Genomic DNA, 15568 nt, shown 5'->3' on the forward strand with positions numbered 1-15568 from the left:
CCCACTGAAATTAGATTGAACTAAGCATTAAAGCTACAGTCCATCATGTGCAACTATCCAAAAAGTAACTGACGTAATTAGTGTTGAAAAACACACTTGGTTGAACGATAGTAAGGGGACTAAACTCCCTGTGAAATTATTCTTTCTGGCAAGCTGTCATTTTGAAGAAATCAACAAAAGAAGGCCTTTCCAACGGTACGTTTTAAGATGCACCGTTGGAAATTTCTGTTAGTGTTTCATTTTTGTATTCGGCGAAGCGCGCGCAAGCGTTGACAAGATGCACACGTGCGAGCAGTTGCTACAATTCATAGGATCGGTGCGCGACTTCGCGTAACTGCAATCGGCTCAGTGAGAACATGCCTCGGGGGCTGAATTCAGGCCCAATTCAAAACAGGATTCAGCAACTTTTGATTTGAAAACGAGATCCTAGAATGCTGTTTTTCTCGAAATACAGTTGAAGCTGAAATTTCATCAAGTTAGTTGTTCAGCACCCTTCTTTAGATTTTGAGCATGTTTGTTGCTTCAAACGAACAAAATGCACAAATTACAAATGATGGGCTGTACCTTTTAAGTCTTTACCAGCTTACGAAATTTGATAACAATGAGTCATCACATTTCTGAGATAAGAAAGGGGGAACCCCAAGCTATGAGATGACCCAAATCCCAGCTGCCGTAGGGTTAAAAGTGGATCATCTTTTCCTTGAGTAATATGACTTGAGCTTGGTTTGGGATCAGTGAAAGTGATTCACATTCATCTACTGTTTTCTGTTCATAGGGTGACGATGAGAGGAAGCTTGGCCTACCAGTCTCCCCTTACATGGACCGAGGGGCTCCCCAGCTGGCTAAGCTTCAAGAAGGCTTTATCAACCACCTTGTCGCACCGCTCTGCAATGCATACGGCTCGGCCGGCCTACTGCCGGGGAGATGGCTGGATGAGGACGAAAATGAAGGTATTGATTCATGCACACTATAATTTGCAATCTCCACAGGGAGTTAAAGGGAATGTACAACATTTGCTTTTGCTGTATTTTCAGAAATAAAATGGATTAGTATGTTATGGCAAATATTGTTCAACTGACTTGTTTCACGTTTTGGGCTTGTAGATGCTGGAAAAACCAAGAAAACCAATCATGTTCTTGTAGTCTGGTTCCCTGACCCCACTTAAGATGAAACGGAGCAATTTATAGACTTTGGGGAATTAAGGTCAGAGAATCGGTCTAGCAGGCTTGTACCCCTTAAGAAAATGCGGAATAACTAAATATGAAAAATTAGGAGCAGTTTTTTTAAAAATGCCAGTTTTCTCCAACGCTGGTCGGCCGACCAGCGTTGGAAAAATACCATTTTTCTTGAAAATTTCAGCTCACCAAGAGCCACGATTTTACAGGATGCTTTAGACTGTCCTTCCCTACAATCCAGTAGGTATTTCGTGATAATTTGATCATTTCATTTTGTGATGTTTGCAAATGTTGTATCTTCCCTTTAATTCAATACTGTTTTTTCCTTCACAAACGGAATTTTATAAGCACTGTAAACTAATTAGTGCTATGAGATAAGCTTAGTTGGGTTGGACTCCAATCCACAGCCTCCTGCATAAAGGTAGGGTGAAGATCATTTGTCGTTTGTGCATTTTTTTCGTTTGAAGCAACAAAATAGCTCAAAATCTAAAAACGAAGGTTTAGCTCTGTGAATGCTGTATATTCTGCGAAAACAGTATTCAAGGATCTCGGATGGGACATAAAGCCGTAGGTCCCGTGCGTTGTGTAATACAATGCACTTAAAGAACTCAGTAACACTTATCGCTAAGTGAAGGGGTTTGCCCGCGGCTGGTGTTTCTGGCCTCCCCTGCGGAGTATTTAGGAGAAGAACCAACCAAGTACCACGTGACCATACCTCTTGATTGAATTTACTTTTACGAAAACCCTCCTACCGGTACTTGTCTGCCAAGTTGGTTTTTCATTTTAAGGCCAAGAACATTTCTATTCCGTAGATATTGTAAGCAGTTATCACCGATCATTCACGTAGCAACGGGAAAAAAAAGAGGAAATGTTGATGCTTTATTATTCCACTGGTGGCAGCTTCAAAGAAAAGTTCAAAGATTCTATATCCCCCCTTTTTTTCGAGGGAGAAAGGGGTTTAAAGTCCCCTAGGCAGCCCTCGGAATTCCGTCACTATGTATGGTGGGTTTCCTTGATGTCAAAATATGACTGGTTGATTTTCAGATGAGAAAGAAGATAAGAGTGAAGAGACTGCCCTCCCTCTGCCTCAACAAGAGATCAAGGAAGAAGAGGACGACATAGAAGAAGAAGACACATCCAGTGAAGGGGGACCAAGTAAGTATTTCACTGGTACCTGACTTCCTGAAACTTATGCTTGTCCTATCCAAAGGCACTGGTAACCGCTAATCTCATTTCACAAAATTGTGTGAAGGAAATGGAGACTTTGCAAAGCATTCTGGGTAGCTTAGCACCTTTAATCAATGGGTGTACATTTCATGTGTACATGTTGTACACATACGTGATGTTGCTGGGTCACTGGTGTAAATCTGTCCAATGAGGATTCCAAGAAATTAGAGGTCAACTTTGCCCTTGGATAGGGGGTTTAGTACAAGCAGACTGACAAAATGGGGTACTTTTAAAGTGCACTCTTCAGGCTTTTTCCGTGCAAGGTTGGAAGCCTACTTTGTGTAATAACTACTAGAGAAGTTTGCACAAGTAAAGTTTAGCCTAGCGAAAACAGCCTACCATTACAGTCCTCTTTATACCTCACTGACTGACTGACTGACTGACTCACCTTCAAACACCTTCAATCGTGGACCCCCTATTGTCCCTCTTTTGTTTGTACTTCAACTTTTTAGGAAGACCTCCCATATGTTTTATACATGATCGTCAATCGAGGACCCTCGGTCAATTCGTGGACCCTATTGTCCTCTATTGTTCAACGTCCACATTTTGTATGTGTAAACAAGTACACTATCACTTGTTAGACTTGCTGAAGTCTCTCCTTGGTCCAAAAATTTGAAAAAAACATGACCCTATTATGTCAATGAATGGGCTAAATCTGGCCCATTGTGTAGGCCACATGCATGAAAGGCTTCAAGTGAATAGCTGTTCTTAATCGATTGAATAGAATTTTGTACACTCTGGGACCAGCTTTGCTAGGCTTGTCTTGTCTTGTCTTGTTCAGGACTCATACAGGCTCCTTGAAGGAGTTAGGATAAATGCCAATTTGTTTGTGATGGTAAATGGATGCAAATTTTTGTCCGTCGCAGTGGAGTCCAAGCTAAGACTAAAGAGCGCCAAGACCAAGCAGCGCAAGATGGTCAGCATCCTGACCAAGCATCTCAAGGAGAACCACGACCACTGGATCAAAGTCCTAAAGGAGGAGGACGACACAAAGAGGCGGGAGGAGAAGAAAGACGGCAAAGATGACGGGGGCGGGATGGCCCCGATCCGGGAAGACTCAGAGGAGCGCAACTCGGACGACAAAGGAGACGAGGAGGAGCAAGAGGAGGAGCAACGGGTGAAGGAGCCGGCGGAGAGACCCAAGGGGACAACGGAACGCAGGAAGAGCCAAGAGGAACTCAGAGCCTCCAAGATCAAGCACAGGGTCAGCTCAGACGAGGAGCAGGATAGATGAGAGTAGGTTAAGAGAGGTACCGGTAAGATAGCATCTGAGACATCGCCCATTGGTGCGTAGCTACAGCCCAGGAATATCTGCTATTCGTAATTTTTGTTTTTGGCATATTCAGGATTCAACATGACGGTAGAATTTTGTAATCCGTTTGCTGCAGTGGAATAGTTTTATTGTTACATGTAAATATCAAATGTGGTGCAGCTGTGCTATCCAAGCTGTGGATGGTTCTGCCAAGAAAAGTTGCAAGCATCACTACATGAACTGCGCAACTAAACAGCAGAGGAATGTAACTGTGGACCTGCTTCCACAATTTTGGGTTTTTAAAAAGTTGCAGCAAAGTGCCAAAAAAGACACAGACGGAAAGCCCACCATTAGTCTCAGACTCTTGTCTCGGTATGAAGTTTTACTTGAGGCCGTTCAGGAACAAAACTGTCCTGAAATTAGTTGGGTGGATCTTGCACTGTTTTGATCGGATTGAAAGGTTATGAATCTGGTGTACTACTGTACCTTGGCCAATGAGGGTGGTGTAGCGGTTGTACCCCACCTTCCATATCTGATAACCTGGTTCAATTCCTGCCAGAGTCTCTTTGTGGATTGTTTTGATGTCCTTACCCGACTTTCCGGGTCAGACCTGGACATTTGTTCTCCAGGTTTTCGCTCCCACTTCAAAACTGAAATTTCTTTTTTGCCCCTTAGCTTGGACTTGAGGTGCTAAAGCGCTTATCAGGTTTAATAAGAAACATATAAGTAAACTTTGCGATGGTCTAACCATTTTTGTTTTGCGAAAAGGAGAAAACCTGAAACTTGCACGAAGCAATTGCAAGCCTGTATCAAATGGTATTGTGTAAAATAAAACAAATGTTTGTTACATGGTTAAGTGTTAACCAGGATCGACCCAAGATTTGGTCAGTGGCATGCCTAGCTTGGTGCTGGTTAAACATGTGTATATTAAAACCTGGTTAAAGTGATAATTAATGCTAGTGAGGATCTCTAACCGTTTAGTTAGCTACTTCTTACAAACTTAAAGATAACATGCAAGAAATGGTGTGGTATTGAAATGATGGTCTTTGTCACTGTGAGTGCTATAAAGGAAAAACAACATACAGTATTTGTAAAAAAAAAAAAAAAAAATGCGTGCAAGAAACAATATAACCTTGTGTGCTTATCAACGCAAAACTGCCCACTAAACAGAAAAATGGTCAACTACTAACTAAAATAGTAAGTCATTGGGCATTGTATAAAGAATGAGTTAGTGTCTATGTGAACGTATATGTATATATCTCAAGAATAACATAAAGCGAAAACATTTATTATCATAGTTTTTTAAGTTGTTATTTTAACACAAATAGTGCTGCAAAGTTTATCACTGAAGATAGTTTTTATTAAGCGGGCCTTAATTGTTTGACATTTGTATCATAATTAAACGGGAACTATGTTCAGCACGAATGCACTGTTAATATTTTAGACTTTTAGAAAGTGTTTGGAATTGCATGAAAACATTGTAGTTGAGTGGAGCTTCTAAAAGATTACAAGATTGGCCTAAATAATAAGGTACATTGTAGATGCTAACCACTATTTTCTTTTATTTAGTAAAAAAAATCAACATAATTATATAGAGATATATTTATATAGACAGTTATATAATATATCTCAAAGATGAGTCCAAACGGTTTTTAAAATATTATTGAAATTTCTTCTTTTCACAGCAGCTTGATTTTTTGTTTTTATTTCAAGAAACCGGTTTGACCTCCAACTTATAAAATATATGAAGTATATATTAAAATATATATCAATGAATATTGGAGAAAAAAAATCCATGTGAGGTCATAAGATTCAAGACAAGAAGCTATTAAGATGTTATCTTACATTCTATTAAAATTTTATTTTTTACTACAGCAGTCAGTGTGCTAAGGGAACGTCTTAAAAGTTGGAATGTTCCCGCTCCGTATGGAACGTTCCTTTAGGAACACTGTGTGTTCCCATCGGGAATGCCTTGTGTTCCCAGCGTGTTCCCAACTCAGTGGAACAGGCCATTCCCGAGTAAGTGTCCACGTGTATAGACCAATGTTCTCACGCGGGAACACCTGGCATTCCCGGGCTGTTCCCCGTGGGAACAACGCATGTTCCCAATTGGAACAGGCGATGTTCCCCGTTGGAACGTTCCAAGCATTCTGACTTTTTGAGACTTTCCCTAGTTTGGTTGCCATGGGCATTGCATGTTTTGACTTTGTTAGGCCTAAGAGTTTCGAGGGAGTCGGCAGTAAAAATGGAAGACACCGTGCACCATACCTCTGCCAACAAAGAGACAGAATATGCATGCATGAGGCGTTGGAATCACAAATATGACACCAAAAAGTATTTGGGAGTACAGGGTATATTGAGTCTTAAAAAATAAATAATAAAAGAAAGAAAATGCGCAGTGCTGACTGTAAAATGCATTTTTCACATCCGAGTCAATTTAGCCATTCTTGTTTCAGTGGTGTGCATTTATGGGTAGTAAGAGAAACTGGGTACCCTATTGAGGTAAAACATGGGTACCCAGGTACCCATAAAAGAAACACAGGTACCCGGGTACCCATAAAAGAAACATGGGTACCCGGGTACCCATAAAAGAAACATGGGTACCCATAAAAGAAACACAAGAACCCGGTAACCCATAAAAGAAACAAAGGTACCCGGATACCCATAAAAGAAACATGGGTACCCGGGTACCCATAAAAGAAACATGGGTACCCAGGTACCCATAAAAGAAACACAGGTACCAGGATACCCATAAAAGAAACACAGGTACCAGGGTACCCATTCAAGAAACTCAATCCATTAGAATGCAAATAAAAAGTTTTTTTTTGTTTTTTAGCCTGGTTTTCATTTTGAAAATTCCCCCCAAAATCGCATTCGAAACCTTTCTATTTCATTGTCGTAGAAGTAATTAAGTAATTTGTAAAGTTGGTTATGAGTACCCGATCCCATATTCTGGAACCGGTTCCTGACATCAGCGGTCGGGTACTTGGGTACCCGGTTCCGATGTACAGCCCTATCTGGTTTAGGTTACATTAGGGTGTTGGGACAACCATTTTAGTCTTTTGAGAGTGACTTTTTTGGCCTGAGAAAACCCAAAACACCCTGATTTCGATAGGGTTAAAGTGTGAATTCCCAATCTTTTAAAAAAACATTTTTGCCATACTGAGTAGGCTCTGGCAGCATAATGAAATTGGGTAAAACGCCTGTCAGTGTGTTTGACTGGTTTTATCTGTGCACCATGGATTGACTGAACAAAATCAGATGTGAACCAGTCAAAGCAATGTACATAATCAAGGCATTTTGGCTGGTGACATTTTCTTCTGCTCAAAATGATTGTCTGTAGTAGTATTTGAGTGATTTCCCCTCAACCTGCAGCTAAAATATTGAATTCCAACTCCCCCTCAGTGCACCAGATTAAAAAAAAATATTATAAATGATAACGTTTATTTGCAAATAGTGCATTTGTTGTGGTGCTATGTATACCTAGATGGTTTTTGAGTTTAAAATGCATTTTAGTACACCTGAAAAACATAGGGATTATTTAACTAAAATGTTTTGTTTACAAAGATCAGTTTTCAGATGTTTTTAATGTCATGTTAAGAAATACAAAAACACACATTTTTAATTGCAGTCCTTTGTGAAATACAAAAAAAAATCCTGGTTGTATATCATCACGAGGTTTTCGTAAGGCAATGAGTCTCAAATCAGGTTACTTCATTGAAACGTTAAAAAAGGTATTCCTTTGTCATGTTTCATTTCCTGTGATGTAATTTGGGAATGGGTACGCTTTTAAGCTTGAAACAAACTGTGACAGTCAACTGTATCAGAATTGATGGGGAACAAAATTAGCCGATATCAGAAAATAAAATATCTGGAAAGGTTTTTCATTGTTTTATCAATATTTTATGAAGTTTCCAATTGATTTGAAATTAATTCCAATTATTAAGGATTTGGAATTCTTGGAACTTAAACCAAGTGTATAACATGTTTTTTATCATTTGGAATTTTGTCCATATTAAAATCATGACAAAACTGAATGGGGTACAGACTTTTTTCCCCCAATTAAAGGCGAACAAAAATTATCATGAATTTTGTAGGTATGATAAAATTATTATAAAAAAAAAAACGTTCAGTCAAAGAAGTATTGGAAATACACTAACTTCCATTTTAAAGAAAACGTAAACGTATCTCTCTCTTAAATGATAATAATTTGAAGAGAAACAGTGCTTTCGGTTGTGTTCATAGTTTCTTTTTATATCGTTTGTTAATTTACCTGTTTTAGAAATGAAGCGAAACAAAATATATTCTTGTGCTCCCTACAAGGTAGAAATACTTTGTATTGTGACTGGAGGGTTAATTTGTTCAACCCTCGCTGGAAATTGTAAAACTGTTATTTGAACATTGTATTTTGAACAAAAATTGTTGCACGATCTGTTTAAATTAAATTATTGAGCTAACCAGATTAGGTCATAGTGTTCAAATTGCATTTAGTATGTAGTCATTCTGACAAGGAACATATTTTAATATTCGATGCGATTACTCAAAAGTAACTTATTTTTCTGTATAACCTGCTGGACAGTAAATAATTTATTACTTTTTCCCCGACTTGAATTCAGTTTTAAAAAAGGAGTGCATGGGACATTGATAGATTATACTGATATTATTAATTTTTTTGTATAAAAATATACTGATGTTAAAAAATGTTTTACAGGAAAATTCTAACTTTGCGTGCTTTCAGTTTAAAAAAAAGACCGCTTAGGCTAATGTTCTGCAAAAAATACTGTCCAACTTTGATTTCGCAAATCTGAAACAAACACACAGTCTGTGAATAGACCTTCTGCGTAGCAGCCATCTTAGAGGGCAGTGCCTTTGTTTGCTGGTATATGCATGAGTGAACCATTTGTGCATTCATTGAGTTAAAGATATAGTCCATCATTTGTAATTTGTGCATTTTGTTCGTTTGAAGCAACAAAAGTGTTCAAAATCTAATGAAGGATACTGAACAACTAACCTGATGAAGTTTCAGCTAAGCTTCAGCTGTATATTCCGAGAAAAACAGCATTCTAGGATCTCATTTTCAAATCAAAAGTTGCTGAATCAAGTTTTGAATTGGGCCTGAATTCAGCGTCCGAGACACGTTCTCACTGAGCCGATTGTAGCTATACGCGATGTCCCGCACTGATCTGACGAATTATAGCAAACCGCACGCACGTGTGCGTCGTGCCAATGCTTGTGCGCGCTTCGCCAAATAACAAAACGAACTACTAATTTAAATTTTCCTACAGTGCGTCTTAAGACGCACCGTTGGAAAGGCCTTCTTTCGTTGATAACTTCAAAATGACAGCTTGCCAGAAAGAATAATTTCACAGGGAGTTTTTCTCTCCCTTACTATCTTTCAACCAAGTATGTTTTTCAACAATAATTACACCAGTTACTTTTTGGATAGCTGCAAATGATGGACTCTGGCTTTAATGTAACAAAAGATGACCGCCTAAGATGGCTGCTATGCACAAGTTCTATTGACACAGAGAATTTGTTACATTCTTTGGTTCACAAAATTCTAATCTGTCCTGTCAAAGAATTGTAAGATTCAAGGCAGTTACGAAACTTGCTGGACATGTTGTGAACTTTTACCGCTCAAAGTATTCAGTGAAATTCTCTTCATAAAAACCGGTGGCCACTTCAGTTCTTGTGCCATATTTTGTTGTCCATGGACGTCTAAGATCATGTATATTTTACTATTTATTTATTATGTTGTACGTACCTTTGTACATTCAGGAATCTTCTGTACATAGGCATAACAATTGTGACTTCTGCAAATGTACTGTGGTTATGAGCTTTCTTTAAATGCAAAATTTGTATTACTTTTTTTTTAATTTATTCTTATTGATACACAGGCCATTGTGTTCTGTCATATTACAATATCTTTCGGAAGTCAGTGCATAGAGCCATATTCATTGATGTTAAACTGGAAATTGTTAGCTATTTGTTTATTGGAAATAATCCAAAATTTCCTTAAGTTCTACGAGAAACTTATTCATTACTTCAAATCTGTATTCCTTGTTACAGGTCTGCGGTCCATGCATTGACTCGATATATCAACATGTTTCGACTGCAAAGCCTGATCCTTTTGGGTGTGCCGTAAATCAATTGGTGTCGGACGTTTCATCCCAAATCTGTGTTTATCAGTTCATATTTCAAGTTATGTAAAACCTGTTCAAATAGGCAGCCCCTACCTATATCTGCTGTGGTTTTGTATGGGGATTTATGTCAAGTAATCTTGCTTTGTATAAATACCTTTTTCCCGTTTGTTATAGAACCCTTTGCTCTTGCAGTATTACATTGGCGCAATAGTGTACATAGTCAATCCCAATATTAACAGAAACGCCACCAAAACACCCGGGTTAACTACCACATGCACATATTTTTATGATGTAAATAAAGTCCAAGTAGTTTGTATATTACATTGTAAATTGGCTTTTTTTCTTAGGTTATGGTGATTTGTCAATAATAGTAAACAACAAAATTCAAGGGTTGCATTATCCACCCCATTTTCAACATGGGGCATCTAGGGTAACGATAAACTACATCAACTCGTGTCAAAGGTCATGATAAAGACAGTTTACGATATATCATGGACGTAGGAAAAGATGTGTAGATTATTTTCGATTCGTAAAGTTGACTTTTAATGGCAAACGGATTTAATTTCATTTGCATGACTGTGTGCGCAATATGGAGAAACTATTAAAACTAAAAACGGAATCAACAATAGAATCTGTGTGGTGAGAGTTGTTATTAAACTGTATTAAGGCGTGATCAGTAGGCACTTTTAAAGGGGTTGTGCAAAGTTTTTTTAAAATATACTCACGGTCATAAAACGAAAATAGGAGGCATCAAGTATTCCTTTCCAAAACGGCAAAGTCTTGTTGTAACCCCGCATTCAAGTCATATTATATTTGTACATACTGTCTATTAATAGAGGGAACTAGGTACTCAATATTTAGGCATTAAACCAGTATATTCCTATACAAAACAGAAAGTTGTGTTTAATGTGCAGTGAAAGTCCACTGTAAACCTGCCTGACCATGAACAAAAGCAACACACTCGTTGTGCGGATGATAACTCAAGAAATACCGGTTGTATTGATATGAAACTGCGCTATAAAAGTAGTACTCTATGTATTACCTTTAAAAAAATTCAAACTCTAGACGAACCGGACCATGATCATTTGGTTAAAACAATTTTACTAAAAAGACAGTAAGCAGCTGTGTCTATTAATATTTGATGACCTTTCATTTAATCTAACTCAACAAAGATCATAAAATGCTGTTCGTTGTGCTACGCATACATCTAACTAAGCTGTACATTGCTGTAGAAGCATTAAAAGGCAGTTTTTACCGGTATTGTATGGACTCCTGTCAAATCTGGTCTCATTTTACCTTATATGGACTCGTCACCCTCACATGTGACCAGTCATTGTCCTACTTAGCATGCGCAATGCATTGTACCACCAACGAGTCCATATTTCATAGAAGTCCACATTTCATACCACACAGGGACAGAGTGCTCATTTAGCTCTGAAATTGCAATTTGATTTCACTTGATTTGACGACCAAAATCAAATGATGATTCACCTGTATGGGACACAGAAAGAACTGCTCAATTACCGTGTATAAAGTGTACACATATTCAGCATGTATACACATAGCAAGTTTACATAAAAATGGCGACTCCTTGAACACAGACCACCCTCTTAAGGCCGAATGATTTCAAAGCGTACAAAAACAGTGGAACGTCGCTATTCTGAACACCGCTACCAAACATTCGGCTCTACCGAACATCGTCCTTGGCTCTTGATTTTTGTGTACAAAATGTGCCAAATATTGCTGTTGGGAAAAGAAAAGTGGCTATTATTTTCCCAAGGAACAGAAGGGGAAAGCCACCCATTGTTGTAGGTACCAGTAGTACGCTCGCAATCTGTGCAATTACATTATTTAATAGTCGGCATGTGTTCAAAGTCATCTTTTAGTAACTAGAAGTACTAGGGCGTGCAGGGTGAAGTTTTGAAGGGCGCTTTTCACTGAAAAGTGAGTACCGGAGCACCGGCAGCTTCATATTGCTATACCGAACGATCGCTATTACAAACAATTTCTGTGGATCCCGCGATGTTCGTTATAGCGGCGTTCCACTGTATAAGTCACACAATTTTTAAGGAAAATTTAAATTGAATGCACTTCAATTTGCTAAATACATTCCATAATATATACAAATTTAAAATTAACAGAAAGTAAATAAATGATAAAACAGCAATTAAAAAAAATTAGCCCAAAATCTTGAATGAGAAATAGTTGATTGAAACAGACATAGAACTTCACTTAATTCTACAAAAGGTGGATTTTAAGTAAACTTCTTTTGTAGTACCCAGTACTACGTTATAATCAAGGTTTTTACTAATTAATAAGGCCATATTAGAATACTTGTGTGCATTAAAAATGTACACTAAACTACATGTATATATAGTCACAAATAAAGTGATATTTTGAAATGTCTGGAGTTATTGCCTAGGCCCAGGCCTTTGACAAGTACAATTACAGCGTGTGTCAATAAAAATGTAGCAGTCAATCTATAAATATTAAAAATACTAGCACTCCATTTTTGCAAAACTTATCTATGGGTTCCGTTCACAAGTACCCCATCAACAGCCAGAAAAGGAGAGTTGGGGGTGACCTAGATTGGTTCCTGATCCATCCACTATGTATTTCGAATGTATCCAAAGTTATAGAGGTGGGAATTAGTCTCGGAGACCATCACAAGTTGTATTTGAACATATTCGCGCGTCGACAGCGCCCGACGCTCACGCGAAGATGCGATGGCTATAGCTTTTGCACGTTCAGGAAGTCGTGCAGACTTCCCGCGCGCGAACCAGTACAGTACAGTAAGCCCACGCTGTGTGTCCCGTACACTGAGCTCTCAAAAGAGGGAAAAATGCGCCCTCTTTGTTGGCGCACGGAGCCCATAGAGTCTGAAGGTGTAGTAAATACTCTACACAATGGTCTTTATCCCGTCTCATTTACACACCCCAGAACAGAGATACAGCTAGAGGACCAGCCTATAGTTCTCTTTGCACCTATCTCACAGACTGACTCACTGTCACTCATGAGCAGGGCAGTGCTATCATATAGGAGTATCTCGTAACGCCAATGAATGGGTTACGTCCGCCCATTGTGTAGAGCAGATACATGAAAAGACTTCCACTGAATAGCCATTCTGAACATAATCAAATTGATTAGAATAGAATTTGAATAGAAATCAACCAAATCAAATTTTGTGTGCTCTTGGGCCATGATTTACTTCTTGCCTTGTCTTGTTCTGCATAATGGCTGTAAAGTAAAAAGTAAAGCTTGTCACAAGCCAATGTGGCCCAATCAGGCTGGTGTTTATTTCCGGTTTCAGTAGCACAACGAATATATCTACTGGTATCTACAAGAATATTTCTACTACCCTGGATGGGATGCTAGTCCATCGCACGTTACTCCCTAGTTAATGTCAGTACCCATTTATAGTCCTGGGTGGAGAGAGGCAAGTAGAGGTGAGGTGGCTTGCCCAAGGACACAACATATGACCAGCAGTTGGATTCGAACCATATTCCTATACTGCCATGCAACATTAGCACACATGCTGAAATCTTGAAAAGAAACCACACCTATAAAAACAATTATGTATGCACCTAATAAACTGAGTACATGTATAATAACCTAAACCTACAATTAAATTCAAGTACCACACACAATCTTTAACGAAAAGGCCTGCAGACCCTGAAGATATATGTAAAAAATACATGTAGGAAGTAACACCAAGTAAGAAAATAAAATCATGAATTTCTGGAAAAGAGCTGTTGATGGTTTACAGGTAAAAGATATTAATGGATTGACAGACCATGAGGTTTTGTTTTCTTGACATACAGTGGATTATTGAGGCATTTCTTGTCCAGTACAATACTTTCTATGAATATCTCAACATATAGTTTGGCCCCACTTGGTTCCCATGGCAACCACTCAGACAATTACCCTGCTGGATCTATCAATAAATGCATTGATACTAAGTTATGATACCACTTTCAGCGCAATGGCGCCATCCATTCCATCAACATCATGTCGTCATGAAGTCAGTGACATTGGTGACATCATAGACATTTGTGACGTTGGCCATGGCAGTGGCATTGGCAACGTCCCCAATGCCCCCAGGTAGCACTGTGCTGCCTGTCATTGGCACATAATTCTCTTCCACGTACAGTATACCTGCAGGGGAAAAAGGACACAAAGACAAGGAAAAAACAGAGTCAACTTTGGCTTAGACGGTCAAGCAAAGTGGTGAAATAGTATACAAATATTGAGTGGCTCAGAGTTCGCCTCGTGAAATAGGAAAGTCCAGATTTTACCTTGCGATAATATTCCTCCCATTTCACAATTTAAAGCCACTCAACATTTATTTGTTTTATATAACTGACATATAGATCCTTGTATTTCAATACAAAATTGGTGGGAAATGTATTTCTCTCTTCCAAACCACCCCTTCATGAAATGCAACGCTCAATGCGCACACCAACATGCATTTGCACACAAATACCGCGCCACGGAACAAGGATGATCCTAACTGTTGAATAGTAAATCCCATTCACCATGGGCGAATGAGACTTTTTGAGCCCCAGCATAAATGGGAGCGATAATGAACGTCACGTGATGTGAGTGCCACCAACCAAATGACAAGGATCTGTATGACTATAATAAAGCCTGTCATGAGCAAATAATTAACCTATCGCAGTAGAATCGCATCAACGCAGCTTGTGAAGTATTGTCCAATTGACGCGGAACGCGCAACATCTGAGACAAACAAAACTTAACGTACAAAATTCCATAGGGTTGTCCAAGGGGCGTGGCTAACTCGCAAGCGGCGATAGGTCTATAGCCCACCAGGCTGGTATTTATCTACGGTTTCAGTGGCATGAGAGGCTATTTCTGTTCTGCTTGGGATGCCAGTCCATTGCTACTCCCTAGCAAATGCTGGTACTTAAATTTACAATCCTTGATGGGAAGAGGGATGCGGGGGTAGAGTGGCTTGCCCATGGACACAGCAACTGGATTTGAACCCCTGAGCTCAGGCTCTGACCAAGAATCATGGACCCTAAGCACTAGGCCACACTCCCCACTGCATGTAATTCAAAACCCCAAATTAAAAAATGTCCACATATAATAGTTGTCCGAAATTACATGCATCTGAGTTTGGCTGTAACTTTGTACTGAACATTTGATTTAACATTTTGTGTACCATTAATTTCAACACAGCCTGAAACTTGTACATTTGAGTCAGCAAAAATATCAAAGGAAAAAGGTGCCTCTTTGATTTTGAAGAGGACTATGAAAGAAAAGATGTCCTTCAATAGCACATACTGCCTCTACTGGGGAAGGCCCCCCCCCCCCCAAATGAAAAGGAAACAAAATCTTAATCCAGTCTTAAGCCAAGACTCATATATGACTGAACTAAACAAAGTGTGATTGCCCTCTTCTTGACTGTCTGATCAAGGGTGTCAATAGAGTGATCATAAGGTGTTACACCCCCCACCCGCCTCCATTAATTGTTTTTGACGAAAAATGTGTGGCCTAGCTGTCTACAATTTTGTGTATTCATCTGCAAATATGCCTCAACGAATAAAGAACCACCTGATGTCTAAAAGTGTCTCATACCGTCTGTTTGAACAGCGCCTAAATTAGTCAGATGGCGTCCAATCCCCCCCCCCCCCCCCCCCCCCCCCCCCGTATCCAATCCCATCCCCTAAAGTTCTTGATTTTGTCGTGGCCAGGTTTCCAATACAATACGCATGGCTGCACAGAGTGGTTTGTTGGCAAATTCGCTGTCA

General features: G+C 39.1%; 2 protein-coding genes across 3 annotated transcripts in view; one reads left to right on the forward strand and one right to left on the reverse strand.

Moving 5' to 3' along the window:
- Window positions 1-7959, forward strand: part of LOC119721247 (cGMP-inhibited 3',5'-cyclic phosphodiesterase A-like) — a 51270-nt gene extending 43311 nt beyond the window's left edge. Inside the window, exons 11-13 of the mRNA XM_038191229.1 lie at window positions 776-950; window positions 2220-2330; window positions 3269-7959. Of these exons, the coding sequence (XP_038047157.1) occupies window positions 776-950; window positions 2220-2330; window positions 3269-3636 (654 nt within the window). The 3' untranslated portion in view covers window positions 3637-7959. The remainder of the gene's footprint in view (window positions 1-775; window positions 951-2219; window positions 2331-3268) is intronic.
- A 2099-nt stretch (window positions 7960-10058) lies between these two features.
- Window positions 10059-15568, reverse strand: part of LOC119721248 (solute carrier family 28 member 3-like) — a 47215-nt gene continuing 41705 nt past the window's right edge. For both annotated transcript variants that reach the window (XM_038191230.1, XM_038191232.1), the window contains exon 11: window positions 10059-13952. In XM_038191230.1, the coding sequence (XP_038047158.1) occupies window positions 13804-13952 (149 nt within the window). In that variant the 3' untranslated portion in view covers window positions 10059-13803. The remainder of the gene's footprint in view (window positions 13953-15568) is intronic.

This window comes from Patiria miniata, unplaced genomic scaffold (assembly GCF_015706575.1).
Source record: "Patiria miniata isolate m_02_andy unplaced genomic scaffold, ASM1570657v1 HiC_scaffold_13, whole genome shotgun sequence".
NCBI classification, from domain to species: domain Eukaryota; kingdom Metazoa; phylum Echinodermata; class Asteroidea; order Valvatida; family Asterinidae; genus Patiria; species Patiria miniata.